Below are 18,398 nucleotides of genomic sequence, written 5' to 3' on the forward strand. Positions count from 1 at the left end.
CCACACATCTTTTAAATACTTGCAGGGATGGTCATTCAAGCACCTCTCTGGCCTGTTCCAGCGCCTGACAACCTTCCCAGTGAACAGATTTTTGCTAAGAGCCAATCTAAAAATGGCAATGCTGATTGCTGGTGGGTACCCAAAATACAACTTAACCTACAGGACTGCCTTGTGATACAGCATTCTTCACAACTAAATATGCCCTGCTAAGGTTCAACCAAGAAACTACAAAACCACCAGAAGTTACAGACAGCTACTTGGCACTGACACCGAGACCGGACAGCTCTTCTGTCCCATGAGCCACAGAAAGAAACAATGCTATTGAGCTACATTTCAGTAACTTCTTTCTTGAGAGACAGTACTATAAGATAACATATTCACAAATTCAAATGGTCATATTGGAAGATTGTGAGCACAATTTACCAAAGACAACACACTCTCTGGCCACAGATTGCAGTAAAAAGTTGTATGCATAACTGGAAGTTAAATCTAAGGAATGATCTAACTCAAACTGGCTTTCCAGCAAAGGTAAGCTCTTGGACAAACTTGGGCAACTTGTTTCATTAGAAAATAAAGCTTAGAGGCAAAATTAAACAGCAAAAGATAAGACAGAAAACCATTAAATAACAAAGGTTACTGTCAAAAAGGGCATGGACTGTCGAATGCAAGCTATCTGAAAAGGCAAAGGTTACAGTCTAGATCAAGTTAGTTAAGATAAAACTTACCAACTACTGAAGCTCCTCTTTCAGCAAAAGCCAGAGCATATGCTCTGCCCAAACCTAGTTTTAAAAAAAAGAGAAAGTTAAAAACAAGAGTGAATTTGTTTCCTCAACCACAATTCAGACAAAAGCTACAAAAAATGAATCGCATCAAGAAAAATGCACCAATTCAAAACAAATACTTTGCAGGTTCAAAGTTATTCCCCCCAGGAGCTCAAAGTCTTTTATAAGAATAAAATACAAAAGTAAACAAACAGATAAACAGTAAGTAAAACTTCCAGTCAAGAGAAAAAAAAAAACCCAAACAAACCACGCTTACTCTTTGTTACTGGATTCAGCCAAAGCATCTGGGAAAGCTGTATGCTGCCGAGTTTGTGCTTGGGATAGAAAAATACACTTGAAAGGAAGAACCTTTAATGTCCTAAGGTAACACTGAGGAAGGAGGGGATTTTTCAAGTTAATTAATTACGCACTAAGTGAATAAGATACTTTCCTAGTTAAAGTTAAAATTTGAAAAAGAAACTCAACAAAATTTAACTGTGACTGAAGATATATTGACAAAATCATTTGGATACAAAGGAATGCCTAATACCTCAGATAACCAAACAGACACATAGTTTGCCTGTCCTAAGAGAAGACTGTCATTTCTGCACCACAAACAAAAGCAAGGGTCTTGAACCTTCACTCTGGCTTAGATTCTAGTTGTATTTGGCATTCATTGCAATAAATTATTTACAGATATACTATCCACTGTAGCAATCAAAAGTTGTTGGGCTTAATGGCACTGATCCTTTTTTTTATTCATTTAAAAAAAATGGAGATTGAAATGATCAAAGAATTGTCAGTCAAAAGAAAGTTCCTCAGAATACAAACAGTATCTCTTTGCACCTCACTTGGACATTCAAATCCACTTCTCAAAAAAAAAAAAATGGGTGGGGAAAAATAAGAACTGTATATGCTGGTTTTAAGTACACTAATTTCACAGCAATAAGTTGAAAATTTCCTTAAGACTCCCTTAGGCCTCTGCAACCAAGAGTTTCACATGTGAGGTGCATATACATCCAACTGCTCATACAACCCAAGTCCAAGAAAACCTTTTTTTGTTTTGTTTTGAAAAGCCACGGAGAAGTGCACAACTGAGAAGTGCACAAAACTCAGGCCATGCTATATCAGCTTGTCTTCTCAACTGCTAAGCAAGGACTGAACATTTGAGAATCAAAACTAACCTTAAAAAAACCAAGATAGGTTGACTAAACAATGTCCAACACAGTAATTCACAGAGGATCTCCTCAAAGTGAAAAGAAACACTTTTCACATTTGTGCGTATGTGAAAGCAGGTATGACTTTGACACAAACTAGTGATTCAGATGTCTAAATAAACTCCCAGCTCTGATGTGTTCACCAACATCCAGCTGAAAAACAATGTTATTAGTAATGCAATCTAACTACAGTGATGTAAATTAAATAAAAGCAAAATGAGAACTAATCTGTAAATAATAGGTCCTCCCTTAATCTTGACCTAAATTTAATCAACACTTACTGAAAAGCTGTTGTGAAATAAAACATACAAGAGGAATTTTCTCTATTAACAAACCATTTTCAGTCTAACCCTATGAGTACAAGGGTCACTGTACACACACTTTTGACATGAAACTTTTACTCAGTGCAATACTTTTTAGAAGCTTTATTACTGCCACAGTGACCTTGTTTTGCTATTATGCAAGATCTTAACCTGTTCTTCAGTGAAGCTTACTATATAGGGAAAAGGCCACAAACATAGATGTGGTACAAGCAGAAAAGCAACATTAAAAAACGTGGTCTCAGTTATTATCAGGTTGGTCACTTTCAGGTGATGTACATGGACTGTTCAGTGCCTTCCAAAACTACTTCTTCACAAGACATCACTTAATCTAGGACCCCAAAACGACTCCGCTAGAAACGTGCGGCACCACAAAATGAGAGCAAAACTCTACCGTGGGGAGGGAGGGCAGAATCTTTTCAGAGTATGGCTAAACAAGTTTCCTAAAGAGCTCATCACAAACACAAACTTTGCCTGTCATTCATCCACACTGACAGCCCGCATTTTTGCTCAACTACCAGAGTAGGCAAAGGCTAAAGCATGGACACAGAGAATGAAAAAAAAAAAAAAAATCAAAGGGGGAAGAAACAAATAACAGAAAAACCCAACCAATCAACCCACCCCACGCCATTACAACAAATACAAAAACACTTCCTGGCAAAACCAAGCATTCCACGTTCCCCGGAGGGCTCAAGCCCGCAGACCACCAAGAGCGCAGGCCAGCCCCGCTGCTGGCAGCGGTCTCTCCGCGCCGCTCCCCGCTGCCCCAGGCCGGCTCCCGGGAGCCGCGGGCCGGGCAGGCAAGCAGCGGGTGGGCGGCTGCCGTCAGCAGACCCGCCGGCACAGGGAGAGCGCTGCTGCAGCACCACCGTGCCAAGCCACACGGCTCACACGCCTCCGACGCTACGTCCAAGGCTCAGGGGGAAGGAATTAGGGTAGCAGGACAGCGCTTGGAGGACGACATCCACTGCTGAGAGGGGTGCAGCGGCGCTGCTCCCCGCGTGTGTTCAAACAGCAGAAAAGCCCCATGTTCGGAGGGGCTCCCAGCGTGGGCAGCGCCGGGCCGGCCTCTGATGGCAGCAGGAGACACGGCCCTGACCCCTGCACAGCCTTGGCACGGCCAGGAACGGCACGGCCAGCACCCCCCCCCTACAGCCCCGTTTCTGCCCTCTGCGGAAACAACACGCTTTCTTCCCCGAAGCAGGACCGGCTGCCCCCGGGGACACCTGCCGGGGCCGCGGGCAGCGGCGGCTCCGCGGAGCCCGCACCGCCCGGGCTTCCCCCGAGCAGTTCTGCCGTCTCCAGTGGGGGCGGAAACCCCGGCCGGCGCTCACCTCCTCCGGCGCCTGTCACCAGCACCACCCGCCCGTCGAACCTCAGCCCCGCCGCTGCCATGACTCCGCTCCGCTCCGCTCGCCGCCGCCCGGCTCCACTGCCCGGCCCCGACCCCAGTGCCCGGCCCCGGCCCGCCCGCCCGCAGGAGGGACAACACGGGGCGGGGAGGTGCGCCCCAACGCGCATGCGCTAGCACCGCAGCCCGCTGGGAACTGTAGTGTGCGATGGGAAGGGGAAGGGACGGGACGGGGAAAGGAAGGGGCGGGGAATGGAAGGGGCGGGGAATGGAGGGGCGGGAACGAGGGCTTAGGAAGGAAGGAAGGAAGGGGGAAGGAGCGCCGAGGAAGGGTTGTGCCGAAGAAGGGAAGGGAAGGGAAGGGAAGGGAAGGGAAGGGAAGGGAAGGGAAGGGAAGGGAAGGGAAGGGAAGGGAAGGGAAGGGAAGGGAAGGGAAGGGAAGGGAAGGGAAGGGAAGGGAAGGGAAGGGAAGGGAAGGGAAGGGAAGGGAAGGGAAGGGAAGGGAAGGGAAGGGAAGGGAAGGGAAGGGAAGGGAAGGGATGACGAGAGGGAGGGAAAGGAGAGAGAGGAAGAGATGGGGAGAGGATGAGCAGGAGAAGATGATAGGGAAGATGTGTGCTAATGTCTTTACCAACAAGTCGATGCACAGAAGAATGGGTGTTAATATCTTTGAAATCCGTCTTAATGTCGCTATTAACTTCAAGCTGCAGGTTTGTTGCAGAGCCAGACAGCTTGACTCCTGAAATAGACAAGGGCCTGCACTAACTTATGTTTCTGAACTTTGGATAAAAGGAGGCTGTGCCCTCCAAAACCTCGAGACATTAAATCCCGCAGGTTGTGTGCCCCCGTGCACTCTACCCCTTTATTCGAATAAAGTTGCAGGTCTCTTCAGTCTCCTTTATGGACAATGGCTTTTCATAGTGTGATTTTCCGTGCAAAAGGAAGGGATGGGGAATGGAGGGGAGGGAAGAGAAAAGTAGAGGAGAGGAAGGGTTGGGGGAGGAGAAAGGCAGGAATGTGGAAGAATAAAGGGAGAGGAGGGATGGGTGGGGAAGGGGAACGGAGAGGAGGGAAGGAGATGAAGAAGACAAGGGGAGAGGAAGGGATGAGAAGGGTAAGGAAGGGATGCAGAGGGCAAGGAGGGGCTCGGGATGGAGGCAGTAGGGCCCAGGATCAGCCCTGCCTGGCCCTGCTTTCCCAGGCTGGCTGCTGTGAAGGATGGGAAGGAGTGAGCCGTCCTGTCCTGTCTACATGCCCAGCGAGGCCATTGCTGGGCCAGATTGTGAGATCCTTGCTGAATTGTGAGGCTACCCTGGTGTAAGACATCCTGCCTCCGTTTAAAGCTAATCTACAATTACTTCTTTTATAATAATCTTGTCCATGTTGTGCAATTTTTCTCCCTCTATTTGCAATTTCCCAGTGGAAACATTGCTTTCCCAGAGGCCTGGGAACTCTGTTGAGCAGTAAAAGTGCAATACAGCGCCCTTTCTTTGCCCCACGGATTTTGGCTGCCCATGTGCAGAGGGCAGAGCTGGGTGCAGCACCTGGGGCCTGCAGGTAGTCCCAGGCCCCGCACAGCATTCCCACTGGATCCAAAGGACTCACCATCAGGCACGGCTCAAACCCTCAGAAGGGGTGCCGGTGGTGCCCCTGGGAACGTGTCTAAGAAAATATAAAAGACGTTTTGCAGCAATTGTGGGAAGAGTTGAGAAGCTGAGGGAGAACCAGCCCTGCAGATACCCAGGCCTGTGAAGAAGGAGTGACAGCTCCGGATTCCCTGGAGCCCTTAGAGAAGACACCCCATGGAGGTTCACACTAGAACAGGTTTGCTGGCAGGACTTAGGATCCCGTGGGGGACTGGAGCAGCCTGTTCCTGAAGGAATGCATGCTGTGGGAGGGACTCATGCTGGAGCAGGTCTTGAAGAGCTGCAGCCTGTGGGAGTGACCCCATGTTTTTATATTATTGCAGGTGTTGTATGAGACAGTGTTATTCAGAATGTAATTATTCTGGCATTTCATAGGGCCAGTGCTTAAATCTAGGGCCTGCACAGGAAACAGAGGATTGTAAGGAATGCACAGAATTCTTTTTTCAGGAAATCATCTACATATTCCTTCTGCACAGAAAAACTAATTCATAATTAACCTTTCTTGTAAACTTTGGATTATTTCTGGAGCAAATAGAAAGAAAAAATGGTTTTGCTGCCTGGTTATCTTCTTGGCTGTAAATGCCTTACTGTCTGCATTAAAGAAAGGTGATTGCTTCCTGAGTGACAGCTATTTGGAGACTTCCAAAATAGAATAAATTATAATTTCTGACCTCTAATAATCTGCAGCATTCACTCCTTTAGAAACAGCAGGAACAGAGACTAGTGGTCTATGATTTTATGACACAGTTCGGCTTGCAGGGGTTTGAAAGCTTCAACTGCAACTTACGCTGTGGGCACTAGAGTGAGCCCGTGCTACGGTTAGGCGGCCCCAAGTGCCCACACGCATGGTTCCACCCACGGGGAAACTACTGGAAACGACAGGGGACAAAACCATTTCTGAAGGCAGCCAAGGGAAACTGCATCAGATAAATAATCTACAATCAATCACAAGCTTTAAGTGTGGGGAAAAATTCTTGACTGTGCGCAGAAACAATCCATTGCACTGGAGGTGGTTTTTTTTTTCTGTCACGGCACTAAATACCGTTAGAACTAAATAAAGTTCGGAAGTTTGTCTATGTCGTTTGAGTGCAGCTCGGTAGAGGAGCGAATTGCCCAGCAGTGAGAGGCCGGTGCAGCTGGGTGTGTTTTGCAGAGAGAACATCGCTGGTTGTGGTTTGGCTGCGCTGTGCTTGGCAGCAGGAGGAGGCTCTTTCTTGGGGGGGAGGAAGGCAGACAAGTGAGTCAGATTGCGATTGCCCTTCCTGAGGAAGTAACAGATTGAGCCCTTAACATCTGTGAGCTTTGGTTCAACCTCATCACTCAACGTTTTGTTTATTGTTGCCACAGTGTGGGATTGGGCTCCCACCTGGGAAAAGAAAGGGAAGTCTCCAGGATGCTGTGAGAGCAGCATCTAGTAAAGACTGTAAATACCCACAAGGACTGAGTGGTCATCCTTTCTGTACCAATTTTATTTGCATAATCCCCTATGTAACTGTATTAATCTAGAGCAGCTCAGATCTGTGGGCACTTCTATAAACAAGGCCTAAGAGAGCCAGGTACATTTTCAGTGCTGATACTGTCCACCACCAGATCTTTCATGATCTTGAAGCCATTTCAGCTCTAGTCTTTCACATTCCATAGTCTTCCATCTCCTGTATTTTTATAGATGATGGGCTATTCAAGAATGGGACTTACTCTTGAATTTGCCCAGAAGTTCGTGGTTGCATGGCCCAAATAAAATCAGTCCCTGAGGTACTTCTACAGCAGAATTTGTTGCTTAGATACCAAATAAACAGGCCTTGTTAACAAGTCAGGAACTTTTACAGCTACCTTATTTTTGTGCTTAGAATGGGATTAGAATCAAGGGAGGGCTCACATTTCGACACAATTAAGAGTTTCCTCAACAGAATGGTGTTTTTTCCTGTAGAACACAAAATAAAGTGCACTGGAGAGACAGTACATCACTTCTGTACTTTATGTTTTTAAAGTTAAATTTGTCGGTATTTAAAAGATGCAAAATACAAGGAACCATTCTGGATGGAAAGGTGTTTGATGGGTTCCTTTAGCAGTCAGAAGAGCTTTGTTCCAGAAGTCATACAGCTATCAGAAAATATCTGTATCAGTCTGAAAAAGGTATGATGGGACTGCTGCGCTTACCAAACTGAAGTGATGGTAGGTGGAAACATGAGCAGAGTAGGTGTCAAGCCACAAACCAAGATCAGGTGCCACAGTGAGTTTTCGGTGATTGAGCCATAGTGAATGAGAATAATAGCAGGATATCCACATTCCAAACACAGCCAGCCAGGGTTTAACAAAATAAGTCAGTTCAAAAAGGAGGACCAAAATTGCTTTATTTTGTCTCTTAGTGAGCAGTGACATTTCAGACATTTTTCACTAGGAAAGAATTGCCAAAACCCCCACTCAGTACCTTGTAATACTGAATGTGATGATGTTTCTTTCCTGTTATGCTTCAATGCCTAGAGCAGGTGAGTTCTTTCCATTAACAGTAAATTTTCGTGCTGTGCTCTGAGGCAAATTTGGTGTATGTGCTAACATCTTTTGGCTAACAGGTTAGATAATTTGGTTTGGGTCTTTTTCTTTTACAAGTCTTTTGTAAACTACAGGCTTGCAGTAGGGGTTCCCACAGTTGTGGGTACTGTGGGAGTCGTAATCCCATTGGGAATGGTTTCTACTGTCTGTGGCTGGAGATGGTGAGCACCTTGGAAACTTTTATACAGGGGGAAAAAAAACATTGACTGACTTGCTTTTACTCTGGATTTTTTAACATTGCTAAAAGATCTTTTTAGATTGTCATTTTCAAGTTCTTTATTTGCTAGCTAAATGGTTTTGCTTGTGGAGATTTGCAGAGGCCTACTCACTGGGAACAAAGACTTCTCTACAAACATGATTGAAGGGGAAGATATTTCTTGCCATGAGTGGGAACTAGATACTGAATCCATGTTAAAAACTGTAGCGCTTTTCACTGAATACTGCAGAAGTACAGCCTCCAACAGATGGTGCCTCCCAATAGCCTTAGTGCTCTAAAAGTCCCTGGGTTTGTGAACAGAGGTTTTTTTGCTGTGACCAAAGACGCCTTGCCAGGTCATTCTCCCCATTTCCCCTCTCTGCAGCCATTCTCTGGCTGCCAGTGCAGAGAGGTCATGGATGGGTCTCGGGCCCCGAGCCTGTCACATGTTTATCTCACAGAAACCAACTGCATGGCCCAGCGCACCATAGTAATTATTCCCTTACTAAAAGTGTTTAGATAAAACTACTTAGAAACCCCAACTGAGAAATTCTTCACAGTTTCAATGTAATATTTATTGATTCCTTTCGTCTGCAGCATATCAGCATATAGTAGTATGTATACTATTTCCATTCTAGCTTCCATTCTCTTCTTTTATTTTTCTGTGAGCCTGCAGCAATTAGTAAGTAGGGATTTTTTGCCATTGAATCCCTTGTTTGTCACCTTCAGAACCTGAAAAGCAGCTTTCCTGATGAGATGTTGAGGAGCAGCCTACTGTGTAGTAAACAGTGCACACATTCTTATGCACCAACTGCAAATGTAAATGCAAACATTTTTATAGCTGTTGTCAACAGCCCACATCACAGGAGGTCTCATATCCCTGTTTTGGCAAGAAACATTAATTTTGGCATTTGTTGCACATACCACTCAATTAAGTGGAAAATTCAAGCAGGGGGTACAAGCACAGCTCTATGGAAGCTCTCCATTTGAATCCATCAGAAACTTAGGATTCAAGGGAGACCGAAGCCCTAGGTCAGTCAGGGCTCGGTGGACTGCTGAGCAGGTATGAAGTGACACAGTAGTAGATCAAACTTTTGAAGCAGAAACTAGTTGTTTGTGCACATCTACAGCTTTGAAAATGCATCCTGTGGTGATAAGTTAGGGAGGTGCCAGCAAAAGGTTATGTGTTACTCCCATAACACAACCACACTATTTCATCCTAAATGATTCTTCATGAAAAATCCATTAAATTGGTTCCCTTGAAGGGGAAAAAAAAAAAAAAAAGAAAAAAAAAAAGCAGTAAAACCCCACAAGGACTAAAAACAAGAACTAAAACAAGAAGTAGAAAGACTGGCAAATAACCATATGTCATGTTCTGTGGAAATCAGGTGCATATTTGCACTACTATAAAGTTACAAGTAAACAGATTCTGCAGATGAGTTGAATCTTTAATGAATAGATGGAACACTTGAAATGCTTCTTGAGAAAACTGATTTGGTCCACTTGCTTCCTGAATTAACAGCCGTACTGAGATTTAGAATACTGAGATTCAGCTAAAAATTCCAAGAGGTTCTTTTCATAAAATAAATCCAGGCATCTCCTTTAATGAACACAAAGTGTTGTAAAAGGTAACTTACAAAAGGTAAGTTACTTTTAAACTGTGCCTTCTAAAATGGCCTGTCAAGCTACCACCAAGGACATTTTACAGTTCTTAGTTCCAGTTTTACAGAAGTTTTCTCTTTGCACAACAGACATTCATTTCCCCTAGATAACCAGCAGAGTTCCAGTTGTGTCTCAGAAATACCCACTCTGCCAGCTTCCATCTCAACCATCCCAAGAATGCAAATGAAAGAAAAACACAGGTTTAAATAGTCAGTATTCCATGGTAAAAATCCCTCCCCAACTTAAGTAAAGAAAAATTTTAGTCAAGAATACATGAAGTACAGAATAGCCTTTTGTCTAGAAACAAGACGGAGAACAGTCAACTAGCTAACAGCTTAAACACCTTGTACTCCTCTTCAGCACTTGCTCATCTAATCAGAAATGAGGTGGGAAGTCAAAATACCCCACCCAAGGTTCTCCCAGCTCCAAAGCATAGCAAAGACTAGTTTTTTTTATACTATTTTCTAAAGGGCCTCATTCCCTGTTTCCATATTTTGTAGCATGAGCCTCTCAGTCCTAGTTTTGGGGTAAACCATAGATTACAGCGTCATAGGATACTGGAACTGTAGGATTAAGTATATTGTCTTACCTAAACAAAGTCAAATGCCTGTGCTTACAGCAGGCAGCAGTCCTTATCACAGTGTGGATAGCAAAGCAAACTTAATGAGATCTTTGTCTTATCACAGCCCTTCCTCCCAGAAAAGTGCTGAGCTTTTCTTTCCACATTTCCCTAATAGTTTCTCATATGATGGCACAGCAAATGTACCTTTGGGAGTGTCCATACTACTGAAATCAAGTTAGGCAGCCTGTAACTGAGACAGCTTTTTGGTTGGGCAAAGAGACTCACTTTAGTTCCAAGGATGAGATAATTTTGCCATTGCTGAATTATCAAGATTCTTGAGATATAGAACCAGCTCTCTTGAAAGGAACAGCTGATCTCATGTCTTGTCCCTGGACCCATGCACTTATTCCCCCTCTGGCTCAAAGCCTCGTGGGGTAATAAGCCAGTTGGCCTCAGTCTCTTTTATTTCTGCAACCTCTTAGTAGGCCTAGCAGACCATACATAGTTGTGACTCTCCACAAAAATAAAACCGACCCTCTAATGAACAAAGCAAAAACCCACAGTATCTCCATTCCAGTCAGTGAAGTCAGTGATTCTGGAATGGGGGAAGGCTGTTCTTTCATGTCACAGAAACCCTTAATTAACTCTAGGCTATCAACAGCCAGGGGACTTTCTTCTCAGAACCCTAGCCATGCCCAGCTACTGAAATAGATCCCCCAAATAAAATAGTAAATCCTGCTCAAGAAAGCCAAGTAGTTTTCCAACACTATTTGATAATGGAGCATAACTAGTGCATTTGTATTCCCACACTAGAGAAGAAGGGTTGGTGGTATGTGGGACCTACTTGAGCTGATTTATTTCATCTATGCCACCGTACTCCCTGTATTAGAAAACCCTGACACAACTTAAATGTAATAATATTTTTCATCCACTATTAGCTGCAGCTTGGACAGAAAAGTCAACAATAAATGAATTCTGCAAAAATGTACTTCAAAATGTCCCACAAATGTCTTGCAAATGAGGAGCATTAGGTTGCTGTGAGGTGCCAGCAGAAACTGGAGAACAACTGTGTGAAAAGCTAACAATTTTTCTCTTAGAATGACCTGAATTGATGAAAACCTTCAGAATTATATCCACTAAGAAACCAAAACACTTGATGAAAAAACCCCAAGGTATCTAGAAAGCATGATATGAAGCACAAGGCCAGCTGCTGTTTTGCTTTGCTCATATTTATGTGCACAACAAAAGCACATTTTAAACTCAAATATATAATGCAAACTGAAATAGGAATTAATTTGTCATAAAGCCACGGAAAAGCTTCAGTGTTAAGATTTTTAGACTAGACAGTGGAAGGCCTTACATGTAAAAATAATTTAAATCTAAATCACAGTAACTATAGGAAGCTCTGCCTTTGTCTTCCACCTACCATACTAAGACTTTCCCACAGGGGAAAACAACAAATAGCAAATAAGTTTTGATTGCTTGGGAAAGCTGGGCAAGAAAAGTACCTTCTTAATTACATTATTCTTAATCATTAAAGCCTGCTTCTTTGTTTGATACTGTGTAATTATGGTACATCCCAAAGTTATAAGACGCCTCTTTTCAATTTGCTCCCTAATAGAAAGAAATGCCGTAAGGGATGTTTCTCCAGAAACTGGTGTTGTGCTAGCAAGTAGAAATTTACAGATGGTTATAAGATGTGTATCAGCACTTGCATTTCCCAAGCTCACAAGAAAAAGTGGATATTGATTCAGGAGTGTCTTGCCCATAAATCTCAACATTAAAATTGGAAAACAGAACTCTAAATAGTAAAACTGAGTGCTAAGAAAAGCGAGGTCACTTCAGCAGTTTGTAGTTTAAACATTAAGAAAATCTGATTTGTTACACAGACTGAGCACTATTGTAATTGTGAAAGAAAGCTTTTTGACATAGTGTGTATGGAGATATTTTTCCTTTGTTTTTATAGACATAAAAAGAAATCACATTAACCTATAATATTTAATACTACATATGAATTACAAAGCTGCAATATGTCAATTTTGCAGTAGGCAAAATTCAGCATGAAAATATAAAAATAGTAAAATGGATAATTATTTCAAAACTTCTTTCAAATGTAAGTTTTCTTGTTCTGTTGGGTTTTGGTGTCTCTTTTTTTCACAAATTGGATATAACTACATTATCAAGTCTAAACTTTCAGAGTAATAGTCACAGCTTTGCACAGCAATTTGATTTTGAGACAAATAGGAAACTTTCCCCTCCCAAAAGGCGTTTCATTTATGTGAAATGCATATTACAGAACTTTCCTGGACAATTATAATCTCTTTTGACAGTTGTTTTATCCAAAGCACAGATGTTTGCCACTTAACCATGAATGTTGGCTGACCTGCCCATATCTCCATTAAAAGCAGTTGTAACAAAGTTTTTCTGCAAATGGTTATGCAAACAGGAGTCTTCATCTCATGTATATGAAGTAATACGTTCAAAAGCACTTCTGGGGAAAAGGGCTTAGAAGTACATGTACTGAAAATCACACTGATGAGGGTATAGATTATAGCCAAAACATTATTAACAGCTAAATCAAGATGTAGATTATTCTTTCAGAGATCTAATTACATTGCCAATGCAACCCTCCCCCCACCATTAAAAAACCCAACAAATCAGGAAAGTGATGTTTATTTGTGGTTTTTCATTAAGTAAAGCAAGTAATGTAGCCTATCAACTCTTCTCCTTAGATTACCATGTAATGTAATCCTGGGGTAAAAACAGTAGGAAAGGAGTTGACTTGTCTTTGAAGTGTCAGCTGCTCAGAATGGCAGCAGCAGGCAAAGGAAAGCTGCGGTGGGCGATCTCCAGACAGCCAACACTCATTGCAGAGAGACCATCCCAGCTCATGCAATGTACAACGCACCATCCCACTCTTAACGCTGTCTAACTACAATGAAGTGGGGTAGATCCCTCTCTGCTAGCCCCTGAAAATGAGCACCCTCTGGTCCCTTGAAGAGCCACATGCAGAATTCCAGTTTACCTTTAAATAGTCATTTTATAGCCATTACAACTAGAAGGGGCTGGAAAGTTACTGAAGCTAACTGTCATCACAATCAGTTCCCAGTTTTCTCGGGAAAATGTAATCTCACTAGGGAGAGATATGAGAAAGCAATTGGCCATCTCCTCACTATTGTTTTACAAGAATTTATGGGTGGGGTTGAATCTTTTTTTAGAGGAGACATGATTTGGGGAAAAAAAACAAAACAAAATCACAAATCACTCCACATCAGTTGCTGAAAGCTTCCAGATTCCTTACGATCGCTGTACCTCCTAAATGGAGATACAAGAGATCTCAAGAGAACTCAAGGCCAAGAATAAGGCTTGTAATTTACCCAATTGTGTTTTTTTGTTTGTCTGTGCACACAAACATAATTAAGGAGTGGCCAAAAGCCAAAAGCCCACACATAATGGCCCAGATAACCTCCCTATATTTTGTTTTCATTATATAGGTGAAATTGTGTTTGTTTACATCTTGTAAAATGTAACCAAGGTCTGACTTAGCACTTTTTCAATGCCTCTAAAAAGCTATAAAATTAGTTTTAAGTTACAGAACTTCAACATGTATTTTGATGGCATTAGGCTTTACATATTAACTAACTGTTGAAAAGACATTAAAAATACACATCACCTGAAGTACTGAGATTTAAATGCCCATTGTAAAATGGTGACTGGATTTTAATGTATTAATAATTATTACCCTATTAAAACACAGGATTATCAATTTTGCAATACTAAATTATGGGATTATGCTACCCATAATTAAACAGTGATACTGTAACCTTTTTTAAAATCTTGACTATGTCAAGTTTCTGCTACAGGGTTAATGCCTTCATACAAGTGTACTACAGGCAAAAATGCTGTCAGTTTCTTTCTGAGTTTTCATAATTAAAGCTACTATTTATGTATGCTGCAGGAAAAAAAAATTAACTGCAAAAGTACATGTGCTTGAGTGCTATGTCAGAAGAACATGGTAGGTGTTTGAAAACCAAACACAACTGATTTCTTTCATCATTATGGAACTCACTTTTTTGTAATTAAAAATGAATGCCAGACAAGAACCAATGTCACAGTATCTCAGAAAAATGTAACTCAAATGTGAGCTAAATATATGTTCTCTTAGCTGAAAAGTTTTCATGCTTATAATCAAATGTCCATGGGCAATTTTCACTTTTTCTAACAAGTAAATGGCCAGACAGTGCAGCTCAGTAGGAAGGTCCTGGGTACTGAGAATGTATGTGGCTCATGTACATGTAAGTAGGTGATAATTATCAATGTGCAAAGATTATTTAAGCAGTTTTTTTTTCCCAGAGAAAATTAAAATTTCAGCATCAAAATATTCTAGTTCATGGCCAAAGATAATCTGTGTTTTACACAGCATGCACATGTAATACACCTGGTTCTAAACAAGGTACTGTCTCCTCCTTTCAGTGACTGTTACCATTTGTTATAAATTAGGCTATTTTGGGAGAATTGGGACACAATTTAAAAATAGGATTTGCAGATAAAACTGATTTAATTTCTAGAAGTCAAGCTCGTTTTTATTTTCACCCCAGGAGGAAGAATTGGTATTTCTAGGCAAGAAGATAAAAAAAATACACCAGAAACTAAACTCTTTACAATTTGTGTGATTTTTCTCCGTGATGTTGCATCCCTCCACATGACTTCTGATGGACAGAACACAGCATATTTACTGTTTTGGCAAAGCATGGGAAGAGATCTTACATGAAACTCCTTCAGATGTCAACTTAATAAGTTAGCTCTTGGCAAATCCCAGTGTAGTGTCCTTTCATCAGTTCCCAACTGTTTCCAGACAAGTAGTACATCAATCATCTCTCTCTGCTGAACACCAGTGGCTTCCATTGAATGCATTCACATTTTGAACACATTTCTCTGGCAGCTTTCCAGGAATATTGAGAGCCTAATGACCAACCTAACAGGAATAAAACTTAAATTTCTCTCTTAACATCACAAGTAGTGCTGAAATTGTTGCAATGCTTTTGTTGCAGGCACAATTTAGTATTTAAAATATGATAAGGGAAAAAAAAAGACAAGAGAAGTTTGGAGTGCAAATATTCTTTGGTTTACTCATTAAAACAAAAGGACACAGCAAACAGCAAAAACACTGGCAATTAAATAAACAGCAAAATCTTTATATGCTTCCTAACAAAAAGTCTTTGGCTGTTTGAAATGTATTAACTTCATGCTTTTAAGTACATTACAGTGTCTAGAAAGTCACATTTTTTATCCCCAATGTCAAGGCAGAGAGAAGATGAGGAAGAAAAAGAAGGATAAAAGGTGAGAAGTAAGAAAAGAAGAAAAAAAATTATTTAAAGTTCCGTTTTTCCATTAGTTAAATAGTATATAACACAATGATAACATTCATTTCTGCTTCTACTTTCATTGTACACAAAGCAAATTGGCTTGCAATTTATTTATCAACTCTGGTGAATTCACATCATCATACACATCAGACTAGTATATCAGATATACTGACTCACATCTTTTCAAAAAGAATTGTGACCCTTCCAGCCCAAATGATTGATTCTATGATTCTACTCGCAGAATTCTAAAAATCTTTAGGAATTGCACAGAGAAGTCACTGTGTTTTATCTTATCATAGGCAGAGTTAAAATTCTGTACCACAAGCAGTTTCTTGGGAATGCTCCTCCCCTGTTCGGCTATTTTCCTGTAGCTTATTCCTCAAATAATCCCCATGTGGTCAAAGGAAGCAAGCACCTGTGCAGGTCTATAAGGATCTCTTCCTTGGGAGATCCTGCCTGGCAGTCAGGAAGTTTTCACCTCTGAGCTGGAGATGCACAAGCCTGCTGTTAAGACTCTATGTGACAGCATCACTGATTTTATTTAAAACTCAGTGCTTCATAATGGCAACACGAGGAAGCTGTTATCTGTGCAGAGAGCATAAAAGACTATAACTGAATCAAATATGTCTATTTTACAAGTAAATGAAAGAAATTACAGAGTGTACCATCACCATGATAGTCTGTTACCAACATTACTGGATTCTGATAGTTAAGAATTAATTCTGTAAATCTATGAAAGATGCGGATTGTCTGACAGCATATTGTTTTGGTTTGTATATCTATCTTGCAAGACTCTTACTCTACTTGAACCATTCTGTTTGATTGTCTTTATCAAGCTGTTTCCATAGGCAAAGCACAGTAAAAAAGTCATGTGCAGTTTTTCTTCCAGATGGACTCTGAATAGCAACAGATAGCGCAAAGTAAGAAATCAATTAATAGAGATATTTAGGAAAGATTTGTCATAATGTAAAAAAACCTCTTTGCATGCTCCCTTATTCCTTCATAAATCAACAGTGTTCCATCTACAAATAACTGATAGGCAGTCACCTACAATACAAGTACTTATATGTTCCCCTCATCTAGCATTTTGTTGACCCCATCACAAAGTTTCTGCAGATGGATTTTATAAGGTCCAAAGGGATTGTACAAGGCAGCCAAAAATTCACAATCAGAGAAGTGATCAAACACATTGTTGACGCGTCCGTGTGACTTCGCAGTTAGGTGACGCTGAATGATTTCATGGAGCAGCTCTCTACATTCATTCAACAGTTTGGACAAAAAGTTCCTGTCAAAGGTATAATCCACCTGATGGAAACTGACCACGGTCTTAGCCAGCTGATGAACCTTCTTCTTGAATTTCTCCATCAGGGCTATTTCATCTTGATTAAACTGGTTGTTCCTGTAGAGAATTGCCAATTTGAGGACTATTTTAATGAGGTTTTTGATTATCTTCTCTGCTTCTTTTTTATTTTGTGTATATTCCTTTGTTACTCTGTAAAGCTCATCTAAAACATCACTGCTTGTATCATCAATCAAAGTAGTTGCTATTGATTTGGACACCATTTTTCCAAGGATCTTCTTCTGGGCCTGAATGGCCAGACTTTTGGAGTTGAAGACATCTGTGGCCACTAGGAGAAGAAAAAAGTGTGCAGTCAGTACTTTGAAACAGACAGTCTCTGCACAGCAAGTTGAGGAATATTTATACACTCACAATAGTCTTACTAAGTGCTACAAAAATATGCAACATAGTTGTAGATAAAACTCCATATTTAAATCCCTAGAACTCTTTTCTCTTTAGGTTCACAGTCTTTCAGACAGTTTTACTTTTGAGAAAATAACAACTGAAGTTGCTCAGAAATGGTGTAGAAGCTCTCTCTATGTATGGAGTGATGGAATTTCAAATTGAGGCACTAAAACTGCCCAGTTTGATCAGATGAGTCACAAATCTAATCTGATTTTCACATTCGTAATGAAATCTGGAACCAGGATTATTTCAATGTCATGACAAGTGACCACTGCTACTCAAATAAAGATAATAATTCAGTGAAGCAACCATTATAAAGCCTTTTCCGGCTTAGTGTTTTACATGATCAGTGAATGCAGACACAACACATCAATTTTTTTAAAGATATCTATTTTATATGTATCTATAGATATCCATGCAGAAATACAAAAGAAAGACTAAATACCATGGGTCAGCAAACAACACTCAGATTCTCTGGATGGAATCTGAAGACACCGGTTTTCAGAAGAAAAGCAAGTAAAGATTAACATTTCTATGTCCTATATTTTATGCAGTAAAAGCAAGACATTTACTTTCTAGGGATTTTCATAACAATTGAGAGCATAACCTTTTAAATGTATCTTTTTGTGACCAATGAAGTAGATCCTAGACCACATTTCCACTTCTAAAATTATGTTTGATTACACCCAATGACTGGTTTGTACTTTTGTTCAAAAGAAAAAAAAGTTCTTGTTAGAAGACCCCAAACAATGCTTCAGAAACTTGACTTGTTTTCACAAGTCAAGTTTATCACTTGTTCTGTTGTCAGCAACAACTTTTTGACCCTCCCTGGGCAGCACTCTCTCCATTAAGACACAGGTGAGCTGGTATTTTCAGGTAGAATTGTCTGGGAAATGGCTGCCTTTGTGCTGCAGCTCTCCTGGAGTCTCAGACAGGGGGAAGGAAGACTACATCTGTTTACATTTACTGTACATATGAAAGGTTTGCTTAGCAAACACAGGGACTGGAAATATTTCCTTTTTT

At 41.1% G+C, this 18,398-nt stretch overlaps 2 protein-coding genes across 6 annotated transcripts in view; both read right to left on the minus strand.

Annotated features, from left to right (window-relative positions):
• Positions 1–3,790, minus strand: part of HSD17B4 (hydroxysteroid 17-beta dehydrogenase 4) — a 62,993-nt gene extending 59,203 nt beyond the window's left edge. The window contains exons 1-2 of one of the 3 annotated variants that reach the window (XM_074532176.1): positions 3,633–3,790; positions 726–779 (exon numbers count right to left, since the gene is read on the minus strand). In XM_074532176.1, the coding sequence (XP_074388277.1) occupies positions 726–779; positions 3,633–3,693 (115 nt within the window). In that variant the 5' untranslated portion in view covers positions 3,694–3,790. Of the gene's footprint in view, positions 1–725; positions 780–1,038; positions 1,059–3,632 lie in introns of those variants that run through there. The other 2 variants (XM_005488434.4, XM_074532175.1) reach the window with 2 other exon arrangements.
• An 11,583-nt stretch (positions 3,791–15,373) lies between these two features.
• Positions 15,374–18,398, minus strand: part of TNFAIP8 (TNF alpha induced protein 8) — a 56,945-nt gene continuing 53,920 nt past the window's right edge. For all 3 annotated transcript variants that reach the window (XM_074533528.1, XM_005488437.3, XM_026794446.2), the window contains exon 2: positions 15,374–17,259. In XM_074533528.1, coding sequence (XP_074389629.1) covers positions 16,694–17,259 — 566 coding nt within the window. In that variant the 3' untranslated portion in view covers positions 15,374–16,693. The remainder of the gene's footprint in view (positions 17,260–18,398) is intronic.

Source organism: Zonotrichia albicollis, chromosome Z (assembly GCF_047830755.1).
Source record: "Zonotrichia albicollis isolate bZonAlb1 chromosome Z, bZonAlb1.hap1, whole genome shotgun sequence".
Classification (NCBI taxonomy): domain Eukaryota; kingdom Metazoa; phylum Chordata; class Aves; order Passeriformes; family Passerellidae; genus Zonotrichia; species Zonotrichia albicollis.